The sequence below is a fragment of the Culex pipiens genome, chromosome 2 (genome assembly GCF_016801865.2).
Source record: "Culex pipiens pallens isolate TS chromosome 2, TS_CPP_V2, whole genome shotgun sequence".
NCBI lineage: Eukaryota > Metazoa > Arthropoda > Insecta > Diptera > Culicidae > Culex > Culex pipiens.
This window is the reverse complement of record NC_068938.1, coordinates 135,387,777-135,408,620: the sequence shown is the minus strand read 5'-3', so window position 1 is coordinate 135,408,620 and position 20,844 is coordinate 135,387,777. Positions and strand designations below refer to the sequence as shown.

At 37.7% G+C, this 20,844-nt stretch overlaps 2 protein-coding genes across 5 annotated transcripts in view; both read right to left on the bottom strand.

The window, feature by feature from the left end:
• Positions 1–4,957: 4,957 nt before the first annotated feature.
• LOC120417595 (uncharacterized) lies at positions 4,958–6,981 on the bottom strand. Its single transcript, XM_039579708.2, has 3 exons — positions 6,748–6,981; positions 5,394–6,680; positions 4,958–5,338 (listed from the first exon to the last, which is right to left on the bottom strand). Exons 1-3 carry the CDS (start codon positions 6,772–6,774, stop codon positions 5,123–5,125), a joined length of 1,530 nt encoding a protein of 509 aa, XP_039435642.1. The 5' UTR covers positions 6,775–6,981; the 3' UTR covers positions 4,958–5,122.
• Positions 6,982–11,104: 4,123 nt separating this feature from the next.
• LOC120417574 (peptide transporter family 1-like) overlaps positions 11,105–20,844 on the bottom strand; it is an 85,107-nt gene continuing 75,367 nt past the window's right edge. For all 4 annotated transcript variants that reach the window (XM_052708442.1, XM_039579683.1, XM_039579684.2 and 1 more), the window contains exons 3-6: positions 13,561–13,639; positions 13,256–13,484; positions 11,839–13,192; positions 11,105–11,779 (exon numbers count right to left, since the gene is read on the bottom strand). In XM_052708442.1, the coding sequence (XP_052564402.1) occupies positions 11,300–11,779; positions 11,839–13,192; positions 13,256–13,484; positions 13,561–13,639 (2,142 nt within the window). In that variant the 3' untranslated portion in view covers positions 11,105–11,299. The remainder of the gene's footprint in view (positions 11,780–11,838; positions 13,193–13,255; positions 13,485–13,560; positions 13,640–20,844) is intronic.

Below are 20,844 nucleotides of genomic sequence, written 5' to 3'. Positions count from 1 at the left end.
AAACGGCTGGAATATTCAATTGCAAACCTTCTTTTAACTAGAAAATGATCATTTTGAGCAATCCTGATATTATTTAGTCGAATTCAGAATCTTTGATTAGCAAATTTGTATTTTTTTGCAAATATTTCAACCACGTGGTAGCTGCCTGACGTATGGCGTCGCGGTGTTCATCAAGCTTTCATAGCATGCTAAGGAAAATTTAATGCTTTTTGAGGGAAAACCGTTGATTCCGGAGACATCGGATTGTTTGCCGATGCGCCAGGTCTAGGGACAACGAATCCATATGCTCTCTTCGGGAAAAGTGTTCTCCAGACCATTCCCCATAGGCCTGACCATACCAGAAGTTGGCGCGTGATTTTCCCAGACCTGTAGAAGCGTTTGAACAAAAAGTTCCAATTTCCCATAGTAATTCACATGTAAACTTTAACTCTGATGCGCGCAGCCAGTTTACAACCAAATGGGCTGATATTTGGCATGAAAGTCCCTATGGGCATGCCCTATAAGGGGAACCATACTAAAACTTGATGCGAGAACTTTTTGAAAAACGTACCCACCCTAATATACATTTTTAGATTTGATTTAGATCAGGCCTGCCCAACCTTTTTGTCTCAATTTTCAGATTTTTAATCGTCAAAATAACAAATGTTCATTTTTTCATGGTTTATTTGATGGAATCAGTTCTCTTATCTTTTTCATGAAGGCGCAGCACAAATCGGCAACTTGACATATTTGCAAAATGCAAAGTTTCTCTTGGGCCCTGCTGAGGGCGCCAAATTGTAGGGCGAAATGTTTTTAAACAATATGTTAGTCGACGACTAACCTCGACTAACCTACAGCTCAGCCCTGTTGAATTCATAATGAAGCAGTTTAAAGTGATGATCCATTTTCTTCGAAAATGATCAACGGATTCACCTTAAATCAATCAGTACAAATTGTGGACATATAAAAAGTTCAAAATTGGTAAAATGTATCGATAATCACAATCAGCGATGGAAGAAAAAGAAAATCTTTTGACGCTTATTCAGAGGAAAACTTTGGAGAGATTATGGCTCTTCTCTCTCGCGCACAAGATCGGTAAAATGAAATTCATAAAATCATCATCTGGATTATTCGGAAGAACACCAATTTCACTACTACACTTGCAGATGTAACATAATACGTCGGAAAATTACCAGTCACTTTTTATAGATAAACAATGTTTGTAAACAAAACGAAATAAATTAATTTTAGTGGTAATAAGAGGTACTAACAAAGAAATTTACAAAAAAAAATCTTCTACTGATCGAGAATATCGGAAGCGATTTTTTGCGCGATTCGCCTCTTCTCTCTTTCGTGGGTGAAGAAAGTTCAAAAGCGAAAAAGATTTGTTTTCTATGGCTTGGTTCCAAAAGAGAAATCTTGCAAATCACGGATCTTCTGAGAAGTCCAATTCTATGCATTGCAATGTCTCCTGGGCCCCATTCTTCCCAAATAAATCCAACATAATCAATATTAAAAATTCGAATCGCTCAACGGTGAATCCATTAAATTTAGCTAGAACCAATTTTGCTGATGTAAAAATAGTAGACGAATGTAAATATCATGGTGTCATTTTAGACAATAAATTGAATTGGTCGTCACATATTAATAATTTATTGAACTAACTCAACAAGATTATTGGAATTACATATCTATAACATTAAACACAAATTAACTGCTAGTGTACTTTTGATAGTATATCATTCATTATTTAATTCTCACTTATCTTACATAACTTCAGTTTGGGGAAACTCCTGTAATATTTTGATTAACAAACTTCAAATAGCCCAAAGTAAAATCTTAAGAATAATTTATAAAAAAAAACCACTGCGAAGTCACTCTGCCGATTTGGACAACTTTAACAAAACATCATTCCTGTCAGAGCTATTAATGTAATTCAAACATGTTGCTTCATTTATTTATTTTACATGAACAAACTCACAGTAATACAAAATTCAAATTATCTAACCATCAACGCTTTACCAGAAGCCATTCTTTATTAGACCGACCCAATATGTCAACATTAGCCGGCGAAAGATGCTCAATTATATAATTATTTTTGGAATAGATTTGGTGATTGTCAAAGCGTATCAATATTTAAAAACAAATTGCTCTCTTTTTTGAATGAACCCACTGTTATTAAACATATCCTTAAATCTTTTGATTTTCTTGTTACATAGTAGACTATTTTATTTTCCAATCTTTTTTTTCCTTCTAAAACTCAGTTTAAAAAGTTAGTTTTCCGACATAATTATCTTTATTCTATATTTTCGCCTTTATCGCCTTAATCTATGCACTTTCTTTTATATCATTTCAGATTTCTTTTGCCAGGATGAACCTAACTCCTTCACAGGTGGAAACCAATGGAGCTTGACTGGATATTTAAAAAAAATTAAACACTAACATTTATTTATATTGTATTAAAATGATGTAGGTTTTTGGTGCTACTGCTTTGGTGGCTTTTCCTACCGAATAACAATCAATCGATCAATGAATAGTTTGAAAGCCAATTACTAAATTAAATTTTAAATCAAATGGTAGAAAAAACTAGTATATCCCTGGGCCTTGTAAAGTCAAGGGGCATGATTTGATCCTAGTGCATTAGTTAAAATTTGGGTATACATTCTTTTTTATAAGCACTATGGACACCACTTCATGCTACGAGAACTCGCTTTGCCGCAGCCCCAGGGCTTAAGCGTTGACCGATAAGCTGTCTTCGTGAACTAGGTAGTTCTCCGATAGTGAAAATATCACAATTGCACAAGAAACCGCTGCTTCTGTGACTTTTTCACTATCACAATGTGGGATTTAGGTGGGACTTCAGGATAGTACAATTGATTTTTTGCTTAGCATTAGCATTTAATATAAATCTGTAACCTTTCCAAATCTATTTGATGTTAAAATTAGTTGCAATTGTTAAGTTAGAGTAATGCTGTCAATAAACTTTGATTGATGTAGAATACTAGGCATTCTTTTATGTCAAATTGTCCATAGAGTCTCGATCAATCAATAATGTAATGATATCGGACAAATTTCGTTGATATGTTGAACTAACGGTTTTCGGATTATGGTTGTATCGACCATTGTTGCGAATCGAGGAACTACGGATCTTTTGACGTAAATGGTCATTTCTTTTTCAAATCGCGATTTCTATCCAATTTGTATATCAGTTCATAAATTTTTATTGTTTTTGATAAAAGTAGTACTACAACAGTTAAAGGAATGTTTAGTTTTGAACATTAAGTTTAGAGGATTTTAGATTAAAGTTTAGATTTTCAATCCAAAGTAGTTAGCAAATGAATATTTGGACTTAAATGAATAGTTGAATAAGTTGGACTTATGAATAACACACAACTGTGCATTTATTCTAGAGTAAGATCCATACAGCGTCAGTGTTTATTTGGTCGAAGTGTACTAATTCATTGGCAGATTTGATTCTAGTTGTAATGTACGACAAGACTACTGACGGACGTGACAGGACGAGGGCCCAGTTTAGAGGTTTCAACATCAACGATGTGCGGCTGGACCACCCTCCCAAAAAAAAAAAAAAAATACTTTTAGACAGTTTAGTTAAGGTTGTTGATTCAAGTTAGTTAGTTTTCCATAAACGAATAATTAGTCTATTTTCGGAAGATACTGCTGTCCTTTTTTCTGTTCTTTTCGAACCAGTTCCAGATCAAGGGTCGAGAAATAAAACAAGAACAACCAAAGAAAGCAGCTTACACCACAAGGAAGGAAGACGAACACTAAAAGGACGATGAGAAACTACAGCGTCTACGTGATGCTCCGTATGCGGCTCTAAGCGATTGAAACTTCAACTTGGGGATCGCCAGGGCATGTAGGCCATCAAGCAATTGCAGCTCCCGCAAAAAGTGCCTTTTTTCAGCTACGGTAAGATGGGTATTACCCAAGGTATTACCCATCATCAGGTATGTGACTTTAGTTGTCTTTATTGTTTATAGTCGGCTCACTGGTTGTCAATCTCTCTTTGTTTTCCTCCTTCTGTAGAAGATTTATTTACTTCTTAAATTTTCATATTTCGATGCTTTCTTTTTTCAATTTGACGGTCTATCTGTTTTTATTTCAACTTTCTTTTTGTTAATATGATCTCAAAATTACGATCATGCTTTGCTTAGATATTCTAATTGAATCGGCTTTTGGATTCTTATTTTATCTGTCTCGATGGCTTACAGGTTATATATACAGTAATTTCCATTTAAAAAAAAAAAAGTTTTTCTGGTATTTTCCCTTAAAATTAATTTTGCGTTTATTGCTTTGTTGGAACAGTCAAGTCGTCAATCAGTAAAAGTCCGTTAGCGTATGGAAAACGTATTCCGTTTGCACGTGCTACTTGATCCTGGTTTTGGGAGTTTTAACAGTTTTATTTTTAACAGTTAGAACCTTCAAAACTAGTTTTTGGGGGGCTCTTGCAGACGGTGTTTTTATGACACTGTGGGGAGCGGCGATAGAGAGCGAAATGTCAAATTAGAATATTTACAACAATACACACTCTCACATACACAATCTCATTATAGCCTGCCCAATCATGTCCTCTTTCCCCGCTCCCCATGGGGTGTAAGTGGCGCTTCACAGGCTAACACATTCATTACCTTTCCTTGACACAACCGGACTTGAACTGACTTGATCCTAGCTGTCCCACCTCGCTCCGCAAAAAAAAAAAAAAAAATTGTAGAAAAAACAAGTAGATGCCGACCTCTCCCCCTTCAAAACAATCAACAATTAAGAACAATCAAGAGGCAAAATTTAATTAAAAAAAAACAGCATTTCAATGGGCATTGAAGTGCAATCAACATGATTTTAAAACCCTGTTTTTCTGCTGATTATAACTTCTAACTGATAATATTGGTGGTTTTTTGGAGCATTTCATCGCACAAGTTTAGTGGCATTCTGTTCATTTCAAATAAACAATTAAATAACATTCAAGTTTTTTTTACGGACTCAAAGAACTTTATTGTATTCTATCACAAACGCAGTATTATTAATCTTATAGTCACTAAAGTTTACCGTGTTAAAACCCTCTAAAATAAAGTTAGCATTAGCACCTATTACTTCGAGACCCTTGTCTCACTTCACCACAAACTCTCTACCCCGGAATATAGATCGGATTCTGATCGTACTGCTCGTTGGTAAACACGGTCGTATCAATGGTGGAAATCCTACAGCGCGGCAGCCGCCTCCTCAACTCGTTGAACGTCAGCTGACTCGTCGAATCACTTACAATGTAGAAGAAACAATTGTCAATGTTCAGCTTGTACAGGTTGGGCAACTTGTTCGAGAGGTGTTCCAGCAGAGAGATTTCCTGAAATAATATCTTTTTAGTGGGATTCAATGAGGATTAATTTCGGGATCCTTACCGTAACAACCGTCCACAGTTTCAACTTTTGCAGCGTTAGCAGCGTTGGGCAGTTGGTGAAGAGTTGGTTCGAGACCGACATGTCGCTGATGGTGAGTGATTCCAGGTGTTTGAGTTGGTCCAAGAATTGGAAGCAGGTTGGCGACAGTTCGTAGTCAAAGTTGAGCAGCTTGAGGGTTTTTAGGTTGGTAAAGGTTTTTGTTATTTGCTGCACGAACTGGGCGTGGTTCTTCTGGGAACTGCTGTAGGATAGGGTGGTCAGGTGGGACAGGTTTACGCAGGGGAGGGTGGAGTAGTGTTTGTACGGCATTAGGAGCTCGCGCAGGTTGGGGAGGTCGAGGGAGACTGGTTCACCAACGGTGGAGCAACCGACGAGGTTGAGATATTGAAGTTTCTTGAAGTTGGAGATGAACTCCAGGATGGTGGAGTCGAGGATGATGTAGTTTACGGTTAGGTGAGTGAGGGATTCTGCGTAGACGAAGACTTTTAGGTAGGTGTGGCGTAGCATGTTGCACTTGTCGACGATTTCCAGGATTTTGAGGGTTTTGATGGATTCGGTGAACTGTTTGATTTCGTTCCAATTGCTTACAGCTGACGGGGTCACCATGTACGGTAGATATTTGTCGTTGGCGATTGACAGATGAAGTCTCTGTAGCTTTTCAAAGTTGCAAAAGAATAGCTTGGCTACCAGATCTTTACTTTGGAAGTTGACTGTTAGATCTTTCAATTGATGACTGATCGCATTGAGTAGGGTTATATCACTCGGATACCTTATAACTAGATTCAACGTGGTAAGCTTTGGTGTAATCAATCGACAGTTGGTGTTCTGGTAGAACGTTAGCTTCAGCTTTTGCACATTGTCGTTTTTAATCTCCAATCCATTGGTGAACGTCTTAAATCCTTCGTTCGCTAGAATGCTCAAACTTTTCAGCTGATGCAAATTTGGCAAGCTCAATATCACAGAACTAAACAGCTGTTCATGGTCCGATCTCAGAAACAGATCAACGCATTCCGCCACAGCATCACCACTGGGGAAAGCCTCCGCCACCGTCATCAACAGTTCATCCGTGTCGAGCATTGCACTCGAGTGAAACTCAATGTTACGCTGTGTATTCAACAGACCCACCTCGACACCCGAAAAGAACTGCACCTTCGAGTAGTTATACAGAATCAGCTTGCCCTGGCGCAGATATCGGTCCGAGTTGATGATCCCGTTCCATCTTCTACAAACCAACGAAACTCGCTTTCTATCACTCCAAACCAGGAAGTCAAACACACGACAGAGCACCTACGAAAAAAAGTTCACTTCCTCATTCGCTTATCAGCTCCAAATTTAAACCTCAATCCAAACTTACCTCATTTGGGAAGCTGTTGATGTCCATGACTCCTCCTCACTCGTTCAAACGCTCAGCCCAGACTGAGCCAGGTTGGCGCTCGTGTGCTCAAAATATACTAAACAAAATGCGACGATTGTAGTAAACACGGTCGTTGTCGCTGACCAGTGATAACATATTTCGATGATTACTCTCGCGTTTTGTGTTTACAAACAATCGGAAGATGGGCCAGACAGACAGTGTGTGGGCAGACTCCGCGGCGTAAATAGAGAAGCGTGCATTGATTGGGTGAGAGAGAGTAGAAACACAGCTGATGTTGCTGGCTAACTGGAATAACGCTCGCGGATAGTATCACTGTGTAACGGGCCTTAACGTTAAGGGCAGGCTTGCTCAAAAGATGGCTCTGCTGTACGGTTATACCAGGTTGTTGGGTTGTTCAAGCGTTTCGTTTGGAGCGGTGGTTACATCATTTTGTGCACAGCTTAATGAACTATTTTTTTTAACTAAAATTACACTAAAAATGCAAAAAATATCTTGGAAATTTTATGTTTATTTTTAAGGTTATTCCGAAAATATTCAACAATTCTTCTGATTACACGTTTACATCAAAATACGTGTAGCTGTTTGAACAGTTGTTAGATGGATTAAGAGCAAGGATTTTTTTCTTCATCATTTGAAAAATAACATCGTATTAATTTGCGAGATTTCGGAATGTAATTTTTAAGTTCAACGTTAGGTGTTCAGTGCGCATTTAATTCTTCAGAGTGCAATATAAAACGGATACACTGCCAATGTTCGCATAAATGTCCCATATGCAAAAACAGCAAGCTGAGAAAAACGCATTTGAAGTTTGTCCCATACATAAGGCTACGTGTAAAGTTTTCGCGAAAAAACTGGATTTCCTCCTGATTTCTAGAACAAAGTACTGGATGTTATAGGCTCTTTCGAAAGAGCACACGATTTTGAACCAAACTGCATCAATAACTCGAAATCGATGAAAATGCATATGGGACATTTATGCGATCAGGGGCAGTACAGTAAACTCGAATTATCCAGCCAATCCTATTGCAACAGAACTCGGGTGGCACTTCGACGGATAGGAAGATTGAAGATCACTTTGTGACTAAAGGTGAGAGTTATTTTGTTTAATTATTTTTATCAGTAGAACTCCGAAGCGAAAATTTTGGAATTGCCTTTTAAACTATATTCAGCAATTTTACATCCAATAGCCCTATGCCCTAAAGCCCTCTGTCAATTTATATGTACACAGATTAAAAACATTTCTGATCACTTTTTTTCATTTTATCGGAAAAAAAATTACTGGACAGGACATTTTACGATGGATCAACTATGCTCCCCTTGAAACGAGTTGTCAAATAGGATGCTTTCTGTCAAGAAGGACCGCGGAGTTAATTTTGAAAATTGATTTAAAAATTAATTTTAAATCTATTCCGGTCGTACAAAGAAGGGTCATTGTACTCAGATAAATAAGCATTATCGTTGTAAACAATAATATCTCCAATAAATGCTAAATTTTGGGACCCAATTTCAGTCATTTGAAACTCCACTGAAAGCCCGACCATGGTAGTTTGAAGAACATTTGCTAAAAATGCTGCTTATTAAATTAACTGTTGCTTTCTGGTAAAAGTAAACGCAAATATGGTAAAATGTACCATACTTCCACATAATTGCATGGTAGCAATTACGAAATCATTATCATTCTCTCCATATTGCAGGGTTAAAATTACCATACCGCTCTCGATATAGTAAAACTGACTGCGTTAATCAGTCAATCCAAGCACGGAATGTTTTTAGCAAAAATACGTCGGTGCGTGTTCTCAATTTAACCCTACAATATGGTAGCAACTACCACGGTTGGGTTTTCAGTGTCGTTTTTAGGTGAAACGGGACGCCAGTTTTTGGACAACTTCTGTTCAACTTAAATCAATTTCAATCGTTTGATTGATTTCTATCAACCCGCAAAAAAAATCGTAAGTTACGGCATTTTTCTTAAAGGTGCTTTCAAAAACTCGAGTCGTGGTGTGTTTGTTTTTGGGATAACAGTTTTATAAAACTCCTGGTATTGAAAAATCATGAAGTTTGACATGCATCTTGCCCTTTTTACTGGACCAAAGTGGCAAATTCTTCCCCCGAGCACCTGGAACAGGTCACCAAAAATGATTGTTGCACTAATTGTACACTAGTATTAGGCTACTCTGTTGAAACCATGACGTTCGAAATGCAACATGCCAAATAACTAGACCGTCCTGGTCAATCTTCCTCCGAGGTCCCGGAACATGGTTCTGTGCTGTCTTATCTAAGGGAATATTTATACATAGTATCATGTCAAGAGTGATTGTTTTTTTTTATTTTTTTTTAAATTTGTATTTATTTAGATTTTTTTTCCATGTACATTCATTCAGTTAAAATATTATTGAGTGTCCAATCACAATCGATGCACAGTGGGCGAAATGGAACCCAAAATCGGACTTAATTGAACGCGGCTGGTTCCCTGGTATGAAAAATATTGTTTCTTATGTAAAAAAAAACCGGGTAATCGATTGGTGATGGTTTCATCTACCGCACGAAACGGCAAAGGGTCCATTTTGCCCCAATTCCCCATTTAAAAAAAAAATCTTGAAAATCGGTCTGCATTTAGAGCGGAGGCTTTATGCAGCCATCCAAAATGCTTTTAACTTATGTGAAAATGTCCCAGGAATCCAGTAAAAATAACCGCTTGCACCGCAAAAATCATCTAGGGTCCATTTAACCCCAATTCCGCTATAAAAGCATTTTTGGCCATTTTCAAATGTTAGGTCAGATTTTACAAATCTGAAAATATTTTTATCGTAAAGATCAGACAATTTAACATAAGAATGATGATTTGCACTTGATTGTCTGACACATTTTTGTTGATGTAGAAATTAAAATAAATAAAATGATTGAAGAATCAGTTCTGGGCACGGTTCTGGGCCAATTTTCCCAAATGCAGAATAAACTGCCTTTTACATAATTTTTATTTTTATCAACAAAAATGTGTCAAACAATCAAGTGCAAATCGTCATTCTTATGTAAAATTGTCTGATCTTTACGATAAAAATATTTTCAGATTTGTAAAATCTGACCTAACATTTGAAAATGGCCAAAAATGCTTTTATAGCGGAATTGGGGTTAAATGGACCCTAGATGATTTTTGCGGTGCAAGTGGTTATTTTTACTGGATTCCTGGGACATTTTCACATAAGTTAAGTGCATTTTGGATGACCGCATAAAGCCTCCGCTCTAAATACAGACCGATTTTCAAGATTTTTTTTAAATGGGGAATTGGGGAAAAATGGACCCTTTGCCGTTTCGTGCGGTAGATGAAACCATCACCAATCGATTACCCGGTTTTTTTTTACATAAGAAACATAATTTTTCATACCAGGGAACCAGCCGCGTTCAATTAAGTCCGATTTTGGGTTCCATTTCGACCACTGTGCGATGACTTTTCACCTCAATTTTAAATACTAGCAACTTTCATTTATTCATGAAATATTGTAGCTTTCGCTATTCAGTGATTTCCAATGTAGGAGGTCCTACATTTACAAAAGGGATGTCAAGAGTGATGTTTTCGTTGATATTTGGCCATATGGGAATTTCATAAAATCGTCGGAATAAGAGGTTCGGTGAAACTCCGGCCATATCTCGGTTCCCCGTGGTCCACCCAGAATGAAACGCCCTCCAATTGATTCTAAGGATTTTTATATTACATAAGAAAAGTCTTGGCATTACTTGAGAAACCGGCCGCGTCTCGAGATGTGGACGTAATCGCATTTTTCCCGACGTTATCACACTGTGCGTTGGTTTGATAAAGTCAAACTAAAAATTGACGAATGACAGATGCAAAATGGGTCCAACATTTCATGGTTTTTTGTTACTAAACTTGAAAATCGAAATATCGACAGAAGTGGTCATAACCTGGAGTGGCCGGTGACCTCAGGAGTGTTCCGAGGGGGCAAATTTACCCAACCTTAAGAGTTTTGGCAATATGAGCATGGTTTTTGATACTGAATATGAAATTTATAATTCGAAAAAAGTGGTCACAATATTTTAAGAATTTTTGCAAAGTTCTTTGACACGCCGAACACACAAAATCGTTCAGAAAAATCATTCTCAGAAACTGTTTTTTTCATACTATGAGATATACGAGAGATATACATATACAAAAGTTTAGGAAAAGGGGTTTCCATAGGAAAATCGAGCTCAAATTCAGAATTTGACGTAGTGATGGGTAATATTTGATTCAGGAGTAGGCACCGTGGGGTTAACGGATTTGGACCGTAATTTTCATACTTCTTATTAGATTTGGGAATGTGATAATAAATGAAAGGAAGAATTACGATAAAACTATATTATAATTAGGATCAATTAACAAATAAATTTTCTTTAAATTAAAGAAATCATTATGACATGCAACATTGAATGAGACCTGTTATTTCCGATTCGAGATTTGTAGCGCGGAAAGGAATAAATTGCGAAAGACGATCAATAATCACCAACAAAAAATACAATTTTCATTTTTTCACAGCCCTCAGTCTTCTCGGTACGCTTCGTTTGTGTAGGTAGACTTTACGTTTTCCAATCCCTTCTCCAGCGGTCCTTGGTCCAGCTTGGACGGCACTTGGTCCAGCGGTTCGGGCTTCTTAAAGTCACCCGTTTCGACATCGTCAACATCATCGCTCGAGGAGTCCGAATACTTGTAGCGCGTCGCCAGGATCATAAACAGCGCCATATCGAGGAACATGAGGATCGCAAACAGGAAGAACTCGACCGATTGGGACTGCACAAACTTGGCCTCGGCAATGAACACCACGAGCATGTTACCGAACGCTACGGTGAGCAGCCAGAACGCCTGGATGACCGACTTCATACTTTCGGGCGCCTGCGAGTACGAAAACTGCAGACCGGTGATCGAGAACATTACCTCGCCGGCGGTGATGACCACGTACTGCGGGACCAGCCAGAGCATGTGCAGCGAGTTGGAGGGAGTCACGGTGTGTCGTTGAAGCATCTGTGAATAGGGGGTTTGGGTTAGTTTGAGTTGTTAAAGGGGTTTATGGACTGACTTACAAATTCGTTCTCCAAAACTTCGTGAAGAATTATGGTGTAGACTCCCCCAAGCTCAAGCTTCATCGAGGCGATCTTGCGCGTCCCGTTGTGGCTGAAGATGTCGTATTCTCCGTCAGCTACTGATAGTTGGTCGATTTTGTTGAGTGTAACGTTGTAATGCGAGTCCTTGTACCAGTTGTTTTTGAGCAGGACCTTGGCAGTGGATTTGATGTTGGCGAGGATTCGAATCCGAGGTAGGCCACGTTTGTCTTTCTCCACGGAGTCGGTGTACTGCTGGAGATTTGCTTTGTTGGCTTTTTGGTTGATAAAGTGGCTGATCGAGTGTCCCGGTTGGAGGTAGAACGTTCCGTTGATCGTAGACATGTTGGCCTTCACGCAGAACGTTTCGTTGGTGGTGGCGGTGAAACGGAAGGTCGTGTTTTGCATTGTGTTGACGTGGATATTCTCGAATGCTCCGAGGGATTGGACGGTGAAGTTGCTAGAGTTGGGTACGTCGGTCTTAAAGTGATAGTCGCACGGTAGACCGTTGTAGATTCGTAGTTGAGATTCATGCGGAGCTGGCATTACGGCGTTGGTCTTGTCGAGGGCGATCTCGACGAATCCGGAAAGGACGAAGGCAGCTCCAGCTAGGATACCACCGAAGGTAAGTTTCTGAAGGGGCGTTCGAACACCCAACTTCTCCAAAATAGGATACACGAGACCTTCGAAGAACGGGATGAACGCGAGGATCAACAGCGGATTGATGACCTGCATCTGATCGGGCTTGATCGTGAACGCTCCAATTTCTCCGTTCATCCGAGTTGCTTGGAACGTCCAACGAGATCCTTGCTGATCAAACAGCGCCCAGAACACCGGCAATGGGATGTACAACACCAAGATCTTCATCAACGACTTGATGTCCGCTACGATCTTCCGACCGTACTTGGTTTCGGCATAGTCCAACCAGTGACTCCGCGGGTTAACCTCGCGTTCCTTCATCCTAGTCGACAGTGCATTCCCGATACATTTGAACACCAGCACGACCATGTTTCCGGCCGGCTTCTTGATCATGTACATCGACTTGCCACAGACAAACACAAAGATCGACAGAATCATCAACACCGCCGGAACTCCGAACGCCAGCGAAAAGCAGTCCGGATCGTTGAAGCAGTGCACATCTTCGCGCAGAATCGGCGTCAACGAGGTCGAAATCAGCGAACCCGCGTTTATGGCAAAGTAAAACAACGAGAAGAACTTGGCCAGCTGGACGGCCTGTTCCGGCAGCTTGAACTGATCGCCCCCAAACGCCGAAACGCAAGGCTTAATACCACCAGAGCCCACCGCTATAAACAGCAACCCCAGCACGGTCATTGACCTAGAAAGATTAATTGAAAAACTCTCAATTTAGCCCAAACAGAGGTATCCCACAACAACTCACGTTGCCGGCAGGTTCAGCGGTGGAATTGCACCCAGCGCTATCAGCGTGCTCCCGATGCAGTACACAATGGATAGATAAAGGATGGTTTTGAACTTCCCCAGCCAACTGTCGGCGAGGATAGCCCCCATGAGGGGGAAAAAGTACGCCAAACTGGTGAAGATGTGGTAAATTACGGTGGCCGTGTCGTCATCGTAGTTGAGCTTCTGGGTGAGGTAGAGCGCGAGGACAGCTGAAAAATGTGTTTAGATATGATATAAAATAATTGGTATTCTCTAAACTGTGTGTGTTTAGTGTAATGAACTTACTTCGCATGCCATAGTAGTTGAAGCGCTCGCTGAACTCATTACTGATGATGAAAAATATTGACTTGGGGTACCGCACGGGCTGAAACGTAAATGAACAAAACTGAATCATGTTTTTTGTCTTAAATGGTAACTTTCGAAAATTTCCTAATTTGGTTTCTATCGTAGTTTAAACATCAATTAATCTAATTAGACTTAAAATTACAGTTTTCCTAATCACTAATCACAAAAATTGGGGCAGAGAAAAACAAAAATATATTTAAATTGTTTTAAATCAGCAATTTTTTTTTTTTTTTCCCCTACTATACATCAGAAAGAGTGCCCAATTATACACAACATGCAATAATAATAAAAAAAACGTTACTGAATCCACCATTAGGTGGTTGGTGCCTTCCTCACATTTAGAGGGTTTTGCTATCCAATATAGAGACAAAAGGGCGGACCTTTCAGTGTTCTATCAACTTGATTCATACCATCAGATTGGGAAATAAATGAAATAAATGAAATGAAATGTCGATACAAAAAAAAAAAAAAAGATCTGCAATCTATTGAACTTATTGAAAAGGTCTTTTGATTCACTATCCAACGACAAGTCGCATGAAAGATCCGGTTCAAATCCAGATAACGTTTTTGTCAAAATATCTGATATCCAGCCTCCCAAAAAATGCATAAATAACACTTAAGTGCTTATAACTTTTGATAGGGTTGTCAGATCTGCAATCTATTCAACTCATTAGAAATGTCTTTTGATTACCTATTCAACGACAAGTCGCATGGTAGATCCGGACAACGTTTTCATCGAAAAATATGAGATCCGACCTCTAAAAGGTTCATAAATAACACTTAAATGCTGGTAAATTTTGATAGGGTTGTCAGATCTTCAATGTCTTGAGCGCGTTGGGAAGGTCTTTTGATTACCTATCCAACGATAGGTCGCATGAAAGATCCGGACAGCGTTTTCATCAAAATATCTGAGATCCGGCGTCCAAAAAGTGCATAAATAACACTTAAGTGCTTATAAATTTTGATAGTGTTGTCAGATCTTAATTTTTTTTGAAGCGTTGGAAAGGTATCTTTATTACCTTTCTAAAAATGTATAGCATGACGGGTTTTCTTACAAAAACCACCCTTTTTACAATCTTCCGGACTTTTGTTAAAATCGTTTTTTTAGCATAACTTTTGAAGTACTTAACTAAACTTAATAATTTTCAATAGCGACTTATGTGACCCCAAGACGGATCGAATGAGACCAAACAGGTACAAATCGGTTCAGCCAGTGCCGAGATAATCCAGTGCAAATTTTTTTGATCAACATCCCACCACACACACAGACATTTGCTCAGAATTTGATTCTGAGTCGATATGTATACATGAAGGTGGGTCTAGGAGGTAAAACTAAGAAGTTCGTTTTCTGAGTGATTTTATAGCCTTTCCTCAGTAGTGAGGTGAGGAAGGCAAAAAAAAATTTATATCGTCATCAGAGGTGGGGTCTGGTTGAGTTTGGGGGTTGAGATTTTCAAGAGAACTTTTCAAAAGAGACTTTGCTCGAAACCGCCAAAGGTTACGTTTTATCAAAAAGATACCTGAGGTATTCTAAGCACTTGTCCACCGACTAGACAAAATCGAGGAGTAGGGGGAGGGTGAATAAAAAAATTAGCTGGTTTTTGTTTTACAATGAAGCAAAGAGTACCCAAAAAAATATCAGTTCTCATCGACTACAATTAAATATCATTCCTAAAAACTCACTCCCCAAATATTACTGGCCTTTTTCCGTTCTGATACTCTCAGTTTTAAATCGCCCTCTTGCTTTCATTCATTGCGGTTGTCTGAAAGAACGAAAGACTCAGCGGTGAGAGCGCGTGGTCGTAAAAGAGAAGAGGAGTGATAGAAAGAGAATGCTCGTGCTGGAAATCAACTGGGTAGAACGGAGAGAATCTTCTGTCTAATTTTATACGCTATCTTACGAGTTCTCCTTTCTACTCTCACAGCCGCAAGCTTATGGAGGTCGACATCATCTCCGCTTGCCCTAGGAATTCGGAAAGGATCTCGCAAGTTGTTGCCAGTCGCTATACTTTTTGATGTTTAGGTGCAGAAATAATCAGATGATAGTTCTATCACTTATTTGAACCAATATTATTTTTTTGTTCTCGACATGTTCTTGCTGAATGTTGATAAAGTTTCTTACGATTGTGTTTCAAAATATTTTTTGTTTTTCAAGATGTTAGAAACCTCCCGATTTGTCATTGAAAAACATTTTAATATTTCAGGAGCCAAATGACGTAGCATTTTTTTTGTTGTATGTTTCAGATACTATTTTTTCCATTTAATAATCCGTTAACGAACGTCTTTTTTTTAATGTGCTTGTTCTTAAAATGCAGGATATTTTGTACCTTTAAAATAAAACAATCCTAAGATGTGCCTAAGTATTTAATAACAATGTCAGGTATCTAACACACATTATTTTCTAAGTACACGTGCGAACACGTTATTTGATAGCATTTAATCTGAATTCAAAATAGAAAAAAAGCAAAGCTCAAGGCACAAATAATATTGCACAAAAAAAACCCTACAGAATTAGTTTATTTTTTGCAGCACCTCCTCAAACACATGTTATTTCCTCTTATTTATCCAAAACATGCTGAGTTATGTCTTTGCCCCAGCGGACTTTAATCAACCGACGCACTCGGTTACCAACCAGGAATTAGCCGCCCTTTTTGGCATTGTATAACTCGTGCTATTTTTAAACGCTTGCCGCTCAAAACGCGTTGTTCATTAACGCAAGCAGAGCCAAAACAAACCGCAATTAGCTTCGCACGCGCCAAATGAACGCCGAGGTTCCTCCGTGTTTCGGCCGTTGAAATTGTTTGTTGCCACTTGGTGGACTAGTAGACCCGGCGAAAGTTACTGACCAAAGGTGAACTTTTTTGCACGAAAAATACGACCTTTCCTGCACACGCGACTGGTGCAAAATTTGCGTGGCTTTTTTGATTGTTTTTTTTATGTGGTAGACCATGTGATTTGGTAGAACTCTACGATAACATTTCAAAAGGGTAAATTTTAAAAGGCGTTAAATTTAAATTTGAGCTGAAATTTACAATAACTTTAGATTCCAACCTTTTAAAATGTTAACACAGAACTTGAATTTGGAAGATTTATCACGTCCAAGATCTAATCGGACAGTTCAGTGGCTAATCTTGACCTCCACGCATACCCGTGACTTATTTCCAGTGGTAGTTCAACCATGTGTGTGATGGTAATGACGATTGGCGATGCGACATGGTGTGCATTGCAAACAGGTCCAAATGTTGGCTAAACCAGCCATCGCGTCTACTAACGTTCATATCTTCGACAACAAGTATTTATCTAGTTTTTTCTGAAGTTGTCTTGAAGAGGGTGAAGGCTGCTTGCTCAGACTTACTGATGCCAGACTTAAAATTCTGTACCCGTTTTCGAGCTCGAGTGACGCCGTGATTGGCGGAATCGCTGCAAGTTAAAATGCTTTTCTTGAATGTGTTGGAAAAGACACATTAAATATTTAAGTATAGCCGCTATTGCTGCTGCAGTTGTAGACGACCACAGGGCAGATAATTGAAATACTAAGAACATTAAAGTGGTTTTCTTGCTGAATACACACCGTAGTGTTTGTTTTAGTCGTAGTCGTTGAGGGATCACGACCGATTAGGCAGTTACATGTGGAATTATTCAACTATTTTTTTTTCTGGTGAAAACACAAATCAAAACATTTAGCTTTTACTTGCACCGATAAGCAGTTCTTTATATAAGTTATAATCAACTGAATTTAACAATTCTGCAGTGTTGCCAAATTCACCAAAAAAACAAAAAGAAATAATTGTAACGTTCTGGAGCTTTGGTGTTTTAAAAAAAAATTGTTGCAAATGGAAATTGTCAACTTTTAGTTTGGTTGAAAGATAGGGAGGTTCACTATTAGGGTGTTTTGAAAATCTAACCTTACATGAATATTTGTGGATTTTTTTCTGCCTGTTGTTGGGCTTGTCAATCCAAGCAAATTTGTCGACGTCACCAATATTTTATCTCGTAAACCTATGAAAATCTGTTTTTCAACGTTGCAATTCAAGGTAAAGTTTTAAAGAACGTTCGGGGCACTATTTACGCAGCGGCGGTATCGATGTGTTGGTAAATCTGGTTCAACCTGAGAGCGTGAACTGACAGCATTTTTTGGGAGAGAGCGAAATGCCACCCCCAGGCCCCTGCCGACTCAGCTGACTCAGCTCAGCAGGGAGTTGCATGCAAAAGGTAAACAAGCCAGCGCGGTGACAGCACGTTGAGAGCGTGAATAAATGAGAGAGAGCGCGAGAGCACCACAGATATTGCTCTATATTTGGCGCTCTTTTAGGCATCAGGCTGTTTTGCGCAGACTGGCGATGGCTCGTTTTAAAACTGGAATGTTCAACTGCGCGCGTTGCACGTCTTCGTTCTTCTTGGTTACTAGTAGATTCCTGCCCTACTGGAAAGTGATGTAATGTTAAGTTTAGATAGTGTGATTGATAGATTGAATTGAGACAATTGAAACAAAAACGTTGGATGCTTTTTCCAACATCACTGTCTTCTGGGGAGAATCGGGACACATGTGAAGAATTATGGCTGTAGATTCAACCATAATTTTGATCGTACTTTTTTATGGTTTTATTTAAAGTGGATGCAGTCCTGAAAAATGTGTAAATTCGCTTATGATTTGGTGCTATTAAATGCTTCAAAAACGACTGTGTCTATCCAGACTGTAGTCCCGGTTCACTCTAGTTGAATATATATTGTAGCAGGAATTTGCTCTGAAATCATTTTTTCACTGATGCTAAAAACAAATATTTTCATTATCTCGGATTCAGATCAATATAATTTTATTTTTCACGTCAAAAGCCCTTCTTTTTATTCGGAAATTGAATTCCGAAAACATGAGGACATTACAGGCAGTGGAAATTCTCTTTGGCAGGATAGTGAGTAAATTCAATTCTCTAATAAATTGACAAAGGACCAAAAGCGATACGACCTGGTTCTAAAAAGTAAAAAGTAAAATGAGATTAAAAAATCATTTCCGAATGCAAATTTAGTTTTTAAATATCTTTGCCCTCAAGTAACCAAATTAACTCAAAATTAGTTGGGCTTAAAAAAGCCGAACAAACACATTTCTATTCTGAAGGATGTGGTATTTTTTCTGAACATCCTGATGAATATTTTATAATTCAGTACAATATTCAATAAATTCCCTTGAATTTTGATAAGGAAGGCGAAGCAATTGCCTTATTATTCCACATTCCCCACGCTAATGATTATGTCTTATAAATACATTTTAACGAGAAAAAAAGTCTTAATCATAATTTTAATATATTATTTGCATAAACAGAAAATTATAATAATATAAAAATATTAAAACGTGAAAATAAAAGCCATAGGAAAAAACAAACTTTAAAAACATTTTTCAACATTGAACAGGTGCTTCATTCGGGCACGAGTCGCCTCTGTTATAACCTATTAAAAAAGTTAAAAAAATCTGTCGTATTTATTGGAATCATCTTATTCCAGGTCTTGACTGAGACTTTGATAGAACAAGTTTTTAAAAAATTCTGTTTTTTAATGTAAAAAATTGATTTTAAATTTTTTGATTTTTCGTACGTTCTACTCAACTAGTGGGGCAAGACGAACAACCCGTTGGGGCAAGAGGAACAATGCATGAAAAAACATGCTAATTTACTAACAATTGAACTATTATCACTTAGATACATCAGATTAGGATGTATTTGAAACGTTTCTTTCATTTTTAGATTAAAAAATAATATTTTACTAAAAATTTGACCGTTTTTACGAAAAAAAATATTACTTAGATGATAAATAGTAAATTTTCATGATATTATTATATCGTGTATGGACAATTTTTTAAACAATTGATTATCAGTTTTTAAGAACTTTTATGTATTTTTTTCACAATAAAATATGTTGCTGCAGCAATTCGTATTTTTTTCCATACTAAAAATCCATATGGTACACTTGCCCCACCTGAACAAGATTTTTTAAAAGCTCTCTACAAAAATAACCAAAACATAAATCATACTTTATAATAGGTGCAAGTCATTGGTAGGGACACTACTGATCTAGGAAAAATAGCATTTTGATAAAATGAGCCTTAAAACGAACCCTAAGCCTTATTTTGTACTTTCCAAATATTATAAGGAAACAAAGGTTTTGAAAAAAACTTCATTCAATATTATGCCCCGTGGCGTTTACTGGAAATAATCAAAATTTTAAAAATTACGGCCTTACTAGCGATTGTTCCTCTTACCCCATATGGTCGTCTTGCCCCACCTTCCCTTACATGTTTTTCCGTGTAATTTTGGCATGTGAATCTGCCCTCAGAATTGTACCAATGTGTCGAATATCGATTTTTGGGCATATTTTGTGGTTTGGGCAAATGAAGTTGAAAAATTTTTGCGACCAATATTTCGATTTTTTGAAAAAAAAAAACAGTATTGATTCAAAAATTCATAACTCGGTCAAAGATTTTTTGCACATTCTGGAAATTTCTGAAAAGTTGGCATTTGATGTCCCCTAAAACATATAAAAAATAAAATAAATAAAAATAGTATTTTTTTTGCAAAAAGTGAAATTAAAAATCACCACAATTTTTTTACCGTGTATCATTTTTTTTCATTGTAGTCCTTATCCATACCTACAACTTTGCCGAAGACACCAAATCAATCAAAAAAATCCTTCAAAAGATACAGATTTTTGAATTTTCATATATCATTTTTGTATGGACAGCTGCCAAATTTGTATGGAAAATTATATGGACAAACTAATGATGCAAAATGGCTTTTTTGGGCATATCGAAAGCATCAAAAAAGAATTGCTCACAAGAGAAAAATATAAGAAGGCCAAAATTCAGTCGACAGTGTAGCCAAATTTTTTAAAAAGCTATTGTGAGTAAAAAAAATTGAGCGTAAAATTTATTCTTTAAACTTAAATAAAATTTTAAATAATTATTTTGATAAAGTGCATCGTTTTAATGTTCTATAATTTTTTTTGTATATTATGAGTTTTCTATTTGTAGAAATGATGGTGAACTTTGATATTTTTTTTAAGAAATCTGAAAATTTAATAGAACTGGCTTCAAAAACTGAGATAAGACAACGGTGTTGCTAAGATACAGCCTCTAGGGAAAACAAACAAGAAAAAAATGTTTTCTTATTGTCAACTAAAGAGGAACTATTCAATTAGTTTTATTTTCTTTTGAATGAAATTATATTAAAAATGTTT